The sequence below is a fragment of the Chlamydotis macqueenii genome, chromosome 8 (genome assembly GCF_036417535.1).
Source record: "Chlamydotis macqueenii isolate bChlMac1 chromosome 8, bChlMac1.mat, whole genome shotgun sequence".
Lineage (NCBI taxonomy): Eukaryota > Metazoa > Chordata > Aves > Otidiformes > Otididae > Chlamydotis > Chlamydotis macqueenii.
This window is the reverse complement of record NC_141563.1, coordinates 5,973,166-5,981,750: the sequence shown is the minus strand read 5'-3', so window position 1 is coordinate 5,981,750 and position 8,585 is coordinate 5,973,166. Positions and strand designations below refer to the sequence as shown.

At 45.1% G+C, this 8,585-nt stretch overlaps 1 protein-coding gene across 1 annotated transcript; it reads right to left on the bottom strand.

Annotated features, from left to right (window-relative positions):
- Positions 1-2,737: 2,737 nt before the first annotated feature.
- ZNF281 (zinc finger protein 281) lies at positions 2,738-8,014 on the bottom strand. The gene has a single exon (XM_010126210.2). It carries the CDS (start codon positions 8,012-8,014, stop codon positions 5,375-5,377), a length of 2,640 nt encoding a protein of 879 aa, XP_010124512.2. The 3' UTR covers positions 2,738-5,374.
- Between the last annotated feature and the right edge of the window lie 571 nt (positions 8,015-8,585).

Genomic DNA, 8,585 nt, shown 5'->3' with positions numbered 1-8,585 from the left:
ACAGCCTTGGGTTTAAAATTACCAAATCCACTGGGAAACTTAATAAAAATGAAATACTGAAAAGTATCAATATGAAAATATAGTAATATGCTATGTACAAAAATTGGTTGCAGATACCAGATTTACAGTCAAGACAAGAAAAGGGAAAAGACAACCTAGTGACTGAGGCTCCCGAATGCCACCCCAGAGAACTAAATTGCCCCGTGACTCAGCCCCACAGCTTCTACTTGATTCTGTTCCACATTTACTGAGCTGGTAACTATTCCTCCATCTCTCTCCACACAGTCAGTTTGAAACAGCAGGGCTCTGATACCAAAGAACTCAACTTCAATCATTGTCAACGAGATGAAATTCCAGTATCTATCTCTCCAGGCCACAGGTATCAAAATGAAACTGGGCATCCAAAAGTAAATTTTTTTAAATTTTTTTAGCATCAGTATCTATAAAACGCCTAAGACTAGAATATCAGTATAAGGCTATGAAAAAATAAATTTATTTTCTTTTGTAATGTAGCCAGACATTACTGTCTGTGAGAAAGGAAACAATGCCGAAATAAATCTGGGTTTTAACTGCAAGTGAAAAAGGGAACACAAGAAACACGTTTTGAACAACACGGACAAGCAAGTGTTATCATAGCTGTTCATTTGATAAAGAGGGTATAGACATGCTGTGTTCCAAATGCTGCGCAAAATATCATACCTTATTCTCTTAAGCGTTTGTACAAAAAAAAATTGCACAAAAATCACCTTAGAAGAATATTAAAAGTGAAGACTCTACAGTTTATATAAGAAGCCAGAAAACAAATTCCAGTCTGAAAATATGCAACATATGCCCCCGTACAGGACGCATTAGAAGAAATTGCCACTTGGACCAACATCCCAAACAATTGTCACGGTCCGATCCGTTATCCTGGAAGGGTCAGCCTTAGAGATACAGCCACCAGCCTTGCAAATCTCTGAATGCAAAGGCACTTTCAAAACTCTTGATTATTACCAGGGTTGCAAGAACAGTGATTCCACGAGGGACACCCATCAACCTAGTCTAGCTTGGGGGGGATGATTCTGATTTGTTTTGAAAGAAACATGAGATGAAAAGGCCACTGGAACAAGAAAGTTTTCTTCCTTAATCTTATTTTAGGAAATACGGGAGCAATTTTTGCAGAAGTTTCCCAGAGAAAGATAGCGTGTGGAGAGTGAGACAGACAAAGCCTGGAAAATTCCAGCCCAAATGGTTAAAGCTGGTAGTCAGGAGGGGCTGAAGAGCGACTCTTCCATTTTAAAGTGACCCGACTCCCTTCGACACATACAGTAAAAAACAGTGAGGTAGGAAGTGACGCATTCTCACACATACCTTCTCAGGTATAACAAACATTTCCACATCACAACTGCAATTTCACATGGACAACTCTGATTTCTAGTCGGTGAGGAAAAAAAAAAAATCAGAAGCATCATTCAGACAAATATACCGCTATTATGCGTATAACATTGGGGGACAGGGAGGAGACCAAACAACTGAAACAACAGAAAACCACTAATGGAATACACTGAATTATTTCAATATCTTCTCAAGGTCTCCATGAGGCAACAGGCAGCTTTTCTTCATCAGTAGTCCATAAACCTGAAATTGTCATCTCCCTTCACACCATCGTATTTTCACATTTTTTGAATCCCCCTTTCATTTCTTACTCTAAAATTTCACCCACTACCCACAAGTCTGCATCCAATTTAAATAATTCAGGAAGTACTACAAATTTTAGCTAGCTCTTCTACATCACCTGCAGGCAGGTCAGACACACGCTCTTAGTGGTCTGGGGCACACAGACGCGTTCACAGTTCAGGGCACCGTAACGCACTTGTTCCAAAACAAAACCACGTTACGTGAGCTGCTGTAAGAAGAAGCAGAACAGTTTATGTACAATTCTCTACCGTCAAGTATATCAATTCTTCTTTACACTCCTGATAGTGGTAGGAAACTGGTTATCATTTCCTTCCCTTTAAAAACAACAGCAACAAAAAACTAAACAAGGAACTAAAATGGAAAAAAAAAAAAAAAAAGTCACAATTTCATCTTGCTTTCCTTTTTCCCGCTCCCACTGCCACATCCCTAAATAAAGCTGTAGTCTATGGGGGTTACTACTACTTACTATGTAGTTCTTTAATTTCTAGTAGGCAAAGCCATACCCCAATTTCTACACATTTTACCATACCTGTAACCTTCATTATTTAAAGAAAAATAAATTTTAATTCCACGTTCAATTAGGAAAAGATCTAGTTTTGTTCTATTTAGAAACATTTTTGAATGACTAAGCTGTGGAAAGAGGGTACAAAATTCCAGTAATTTCCTCCTTAGGTCTTCTGAACTTATTCCTAGCAACGTTCTGAATATCAAACCTTGTGCATATTTCATATTTCCTTTGGAAAGCTTTCATCCTTATTTGCTTCTCGGCACGCCAACGATTTTTCTCTTGTCCACATCATTAATTCCATTCCCTTGATTCAAATTGCAGTCTTCTGCTCTTGAACACTCTACTTTTCAACCATTTTGCGACTCCCAGCACTGATACTCATATTCACATGCAAAGCTGAAGAAAAATATAGATTAAGGAAGCTCACAAACTATCTTCAGATTACCCAAAACGCTTTTAAGTATTTTGCTACAATACTATTTTTACCAGGCTTTCCTTATAAAGTAGAAGTTAGAGCGGGGTTGGGGAAGGGGGAACAAAACCAAACCCAGATAGAGGACTTTCTAAAATCTTTACTTTGAACAAAATTGTATCATATATGTGTCATTCTGGATTTCCAGCAATTACAAAATGTCTTTGAAGTTAACAATATGCAATTCATATTTTTAACCAAAATCATATATAAAAAGACAGATTTAAAAACAGGAGGTTGTACAAACATTTTAACTTAAGGAAATTTGTTAATTTTTTGACTTGGAATCTAAAGCAGAGCCCTGATTTCTAAAATAGTGCATTCAGATTCTGAACCAAAAAGGAACTGAAGGAAAAAAAAAACAGGCTGAAAACGTGCCAGTAAGTTATATTATTCCTTCTCAAAATTTAATCTCATAACATTTCCTGAATAGGTTCTTAAAAATACGACTGGATAATAGAAGTAATATCTTTCTGATTTTGTGAATAATGGGTTTTATTAGCATTAAGTTAAAGCAAACAGCCAGAACAATACATATGCAACCTCTACTACACACAATATAAAGAATGTAAATTATAACCTCTGTAAAACAAAAGAAAAGGTACTGAAAAAGCCAACCTAGTGGTTACGTTAAGAAAATCAGCTCCAGACCAGGTGAAACCAGGACAGGACTATTCCATCCCTGATAACAGGCCGGGTTCTGTGTTTAGAGAACAGTTGTTGTTTGCTTATCTGAACTGAAACAGGGAGAAACACATAATCAAGTATAAAGAAAAAGTTAATGGAGTTACATGGGTTCTATGAGAACAAACTCTAGATTAGTAAGGGGAAAAAAAAAAAAAAGTTCACCTAGTAAGAGAGATTACAAGCGGGCTCAGGTTTCCATTTTTAGTGGTGAGGGAAAACGGGAGAAATTACCCAGGATTTCTGTAACAAGTCATTTAATAATACACCACTTTCATAACAGAAGTGTTTTACACTTGCACAATGTTAATAACTTTATTATACATGGAAGCCTGTAATAGGCTGATTACACAATAAGACTGCAAACAACCACTGGTACTTTCCCCGACACCAGAAAAGTACGTTAAGACTGAAACATCACCAAGAGTACATAAAAAACCATCAGCATAAACATCACCAAAAATTACATTAAAAAACTAATCCAAAAATACATTTGCAAAAAGTGGTTTAGAGCAGTGCCACTGCCTTTCAGCAGCTTTGAATGGCCACCAGTATTTCTAGCAGGTTTCCGTGGCTCCACAGGCATTAATCAGGGTTCACATATAATAAATAATGTACCACAAAATATACATAAAGTAAGGCAATAATTCCAAAGAAAAGTTCTGTTGATATTAACAAGCCACTCAAGTTCTACTTTTGTAGTTGATGTCATCACCAGAAGCCTTTGATGGAATTGCAGCCTTCGGCCCTAAGAGCCTGCAGCGACGACCTGCTGCAAACCCCTGTACGGGTAAAGGGCTCCAGTGACACCACTGGTACGCCGCTGGGGACAGGGGTCCGCGTTAGCCAATCCTGATGCAGGACAGGGGCCTTCGTATGTACAATTGGGAGTATATTATTTCTCATCGTACATGGAAACCTTGACGCGGTTCTAAAAAGTGGGGGTGTTCATCGTTCATCGCCTGATGTCATAAGACATCAGAAAGTACATAACAAGATACGCACTTTCTGGAATGTAAATCTCTTAAAATGCTAGCTATTCAGCTGGGGCGAGAGAGTGAGTAGGGAAGAAGAGGAAGAAAAGGAGTAAATTAAGGGGGAGGGGAAGAAAAAAAAAACCAGGATCAGGCCGGGAGGAACTGGGAGCACAAGAAAAGAGAGGGAACCTTCTACACTAAATGCATGTGGAAAAGGGGAAGAGCAAGAGACCAACTTTTTTTTGAACCATGTATAATAAATAATGTATCCCAAAAGCCTATCTGGATTACGACTGTAGTTTCAAGTCAGGATTCTAAGGACATGAACCAGACGTGCGCGTTTTGTTCTCATGGTTTGTGTCAACAGAATCTCTTTACGGAATTACAGTCTTACAGAGGAGTTCCGGGGACATCATGGTTTATATTAAAGCTACCATTCCGGGCTCTTCCTACAGACCCAAGAACATTTGCTCCACCTGCCTGGAATGAACATCACCTGGAAGAACGGGAGTACTTTAAAAACAACAAGTTTTAGGTAGCAAAATTCTTTCAGATCAGCCCAGACGTAAGAGAGAGCAATGTGAAATGTCACAGATCCCTTCCTCAAAAAGCAGAGATATATTTGTCACTATCTGTAAATTGGAAGTTCCAACACACTAGCGGTGCATAGAATTTCCATGCTTTGTTACACTTTCCTGAGAGTAAAGTAATTAGAATAAACCTTAGTCCTAGGAACAAAGTTAATTTTTTTGCATTTTAAACGTTTGGGCTATTCCCTGACAATCTATATCATGTAAATTTGATTGCTAAACATCGTCACTTGAACAAAACCACTATTTTAAACTATTGACTTCTGATTAAAAACCATAATAAGCAGATCTAAAAAAAACCAACCAAAATCACTCTAACAAAATAAACTAAATATGAAAAGTTGCATTGAAAGGGCATGTTACATTATTCTTAAAAGGACCGTGTAGAAACATTCCAATGGCAGTGTTGTCAAAGTAAAACAAAATGAGATTAAGAAGACCCCATAGCCCAGTCACAGTTGGGACCTTACCTGTAACTCTGGCTGGTTGGGGTTTTTACTCGTGTACTACATGGCTCACTTACATCAGACATCATATTTGTATACCCTGAGAAATCTGACACCGAAGTCCTTACTCTATGGTCCACTTCTCCATTAGAGTTACTGATAAAAGTCATTGGCACCCTGCTGCCCGACTTAAACTGAGAACCAAACGCTTGTGCAAAGTTCTCGATCTGGTAGGTTGCTCTAGGCTCTATGTCCTTCTGAGGATCTATCTGGCTAGTTAACTCCTGAGATGGGATCTGAAAGCTCGTTGAGGATTCTAAGTTTTTCTGTTCCTTCTGGCCAGTCAGTTTCTGAGATGTCGACTGGTAGTTAGACGAAGTCTCTAAGTTTTTCTGCGGATCAATGAGATCATCCAGCTCTTGAGAGGGAGTCAACTGTTGATGCGTAGCCTCCAAAGCAGACAAATAAAAGCCTGGCTGAGATCCAAGCAACATCCCAAACGGAGGTTTTGGCAACGCAGTTGGCAATACTGAGGTAACGGATTGGCTGAAGCCACACTCGAGTGGAGACGTAGTGTATATCTGTTTGTCTTGAAACAGAGTGTGGTTATGGAGAGTTGAAGATAAGCTAACAAACTGGAAACTGGGTCCAAAAGCAAAACCAGTGCTATTGGTTGTTCTTTCAAAGGCTTGTTGGAGGTATTTGGAGTATTCTTGCAACATGCTTGCCTTATCATTTGAAACTGTCTGAGAGTTAGGGCTCAAGTTTTCTTCCTGCACCATCTCCGAATGCTCTCCTGAGGTGTGCAAGTCCACGCGCTGCTCAGTTATACTGAAAGGATCCTCCTTCTGGCCTTCTGATTTGTGAGAGTACTGGTCCAAAAGGCTCTGTAGAACTTCATCAGGAATACCAGACTTGTCGTGGCAAGACTTTATTTCACTATTTAAAGATGCTGAATCGATAAGAGATAATGGAGCTTCGTTATCCATAACGTTAACACCTGCAGACTGGATGACGGACTGCTGGGAAGTCATGTGTCCGACATTAATTGAAAAGGCACTGTTACTGCTTGCAGTTTGTAGGTATCTTCTTTTCTTTGAAAACTGCATGGCATCATCGTAATTGCTACTTATTTGACCTGGTTTACCACCCGTACTTTGGAGAAGGCCAATGGTTTCTACACCAGTATTGGCTACTAGGCCTAGAGAGCCACTCTGTTTCCCAGACAGTGGTTTTTGCCCCAGAATATCTGGCAGCGGCGATACAAAATTAAGGTAGTTTTTGTCTGCCTGTTTCCTGCTTGCTTTTTTCAAGATCAATTTTGGCACCTTCTTCTGAAGTTCGTCTACGCCCGTGCCAACTAGACCACCACTGGAAGACACAATAGGAATATCAACTGCATAATTTGGCATGGCCACATTACTCGCAACTTGAGAGTCAGTTACTTTGCCGCTACACTTACTTCCTTTGTTTTCAGTGGGTATACTTTTTGTTTTACTTTTTCTCCTTGAGGAACTTGTATTTCCCTGAGACAACGCAGCCAAGCTACCCATGGGATTTGAAGATCCGGGCTCCATTCCACCCCCTGCTTTACCTATGGCTTCACCACACGTTCTTCTGTGCTTCAACAGTCTATCAGTCCTTGAAAAATACTGCTGACAAGTGTCACATTTGTATGGCTTTTCTCCGCTATGTGTCCTCTTGTGTCTCTCCATGTGGTACTTCTGGATGAACTTCATGCTACACTGGTCGCAACCAAAAGGCTTCTCCCTGCTGTGGATCTTCTCATGTCTCTGCAGCAAGTACTTCTGGATAAAGCCCATGCTGCACTGGCTGCACTGGAAAGGCCTCTCCCCGGTGTGAATGAGCACATGCCTGCGCAAGTGGTAGGAGCTCCTGAAGGCAGCGCTGCAGTGTTCGCAGACGTGAGGTTTCTGACTGGGGGACGCAATGGCACCTTCCGCGTCTCCCACCAGGGGGGGTTTGGATGAAGCGCTCGGCTTCCGCTTGGCTTTGATTCCCTGAGTTTCTGGCTTTGGCCTCTTTGCCTTCTTGACCTGGGCATCGTGCTTTGGCTCACCCGAGCTCCCAGGGGCGCCCTCGCCTCTGCCACTCAGTAACAGGTCTCGGTGGGGGTGCTGGTGCAGGTGGTGAAGAAGGCTGAGGTCCTGAATCACGCTCTGGCCGGGTCCTTCCCCGCTGCCGCTCCCCAGGCCGGGGGGCCTCTCCTCCCCGGCTCCCCCGAAGAGCCCCCCGTAGTGGTGATGGTGCTGCGGCTGCCGCTCCTCCTCCTCCTGCTCGCTGGGCTTCTCCTGCTTGATGCTCACCAGGGACTGCAGAAAGCCCCAGGGGCTCCTCTGCGAGGAGGAGGAGGCAGCGGAGGGGAAAGCCCCCGCCGGCTCCTTCTTGAAAGTCATGTCCTGAGGGGGAGGAGGCGCCGGGGGCTCGGCCGCCGCCGTGGAGGAAGCGGCGGCGGCCGGAGGTAACACGCAGGGCGGGGGGTGCTGGGGCGGCGGGGGGGGCGCGGCCGCCCGGGTGAAGCTGGTGACCGGGGGCAGGCGGTGGTTGAACATGACCATGCCGGGGGGGAAGGTGGGCTCCATGGCCGCCGCCCTCTTGTTGCTACCGCCGCCGCCGAGGAAGCCGCTGCCGAGTTTCATCCCCCGGGGAAGGCGGCGCGGGCCGGAGAGGAGGCGCGGCCCAGAGGGGGGCTGCGGGACCCGCCGCCCGCCCGGACACCGCTGGCTGCCTCGCTGGCGGGGCGCCCGCTTCAGCGCCCGGCTCCCGCGGTGACCCGGCAGCCACCGCCCGGGCGCATCGCTGCTGCTGCCGCTGCTGCCGCCGCCGCTGCCGCCGCCGCCACCCCCACCCGCGCCGACGGGCGGCCCCCGGCCCGGGCTGCACTTACGGCTCCCGCCGCCGCCGCCAGTTAAAAATAACGCCGCGTCCGCTCCACAATGGAATTAGCAGCCCCTGCGCCCCCGACACTGCACATGCGCGCCGCGCGGCACGCTGGGTACGGCCCGGACGGACGGACGGGCAGCCGGCGCCGGGGCAGCGCGCAGGCGCGACGGGGCCTGCTTCCCCCCCCCGCCCGGGTCCGCCGCGCTCGCGGGGGGGTCGGGGGGGCCATCTTGGGCCGCCGGGACCGGGAGCCTGCGGCCGCGCTCCCGGCGGGAGGAGAGAGCGGGCCTCGCCGCCGCCTTCCTGAGCACGCAGAGGAAGCCACCT

Bases quoted from the DNA above. Each gene is read 5' to 3' on its own strand.
- ZNF281 (XM_010126210.2), bottom strand. From the start codon at position 8,014: ATGAAACTCGGCAGCGGCTTCCTCGGCGGCGGCGGTAGCAACAAGAGG.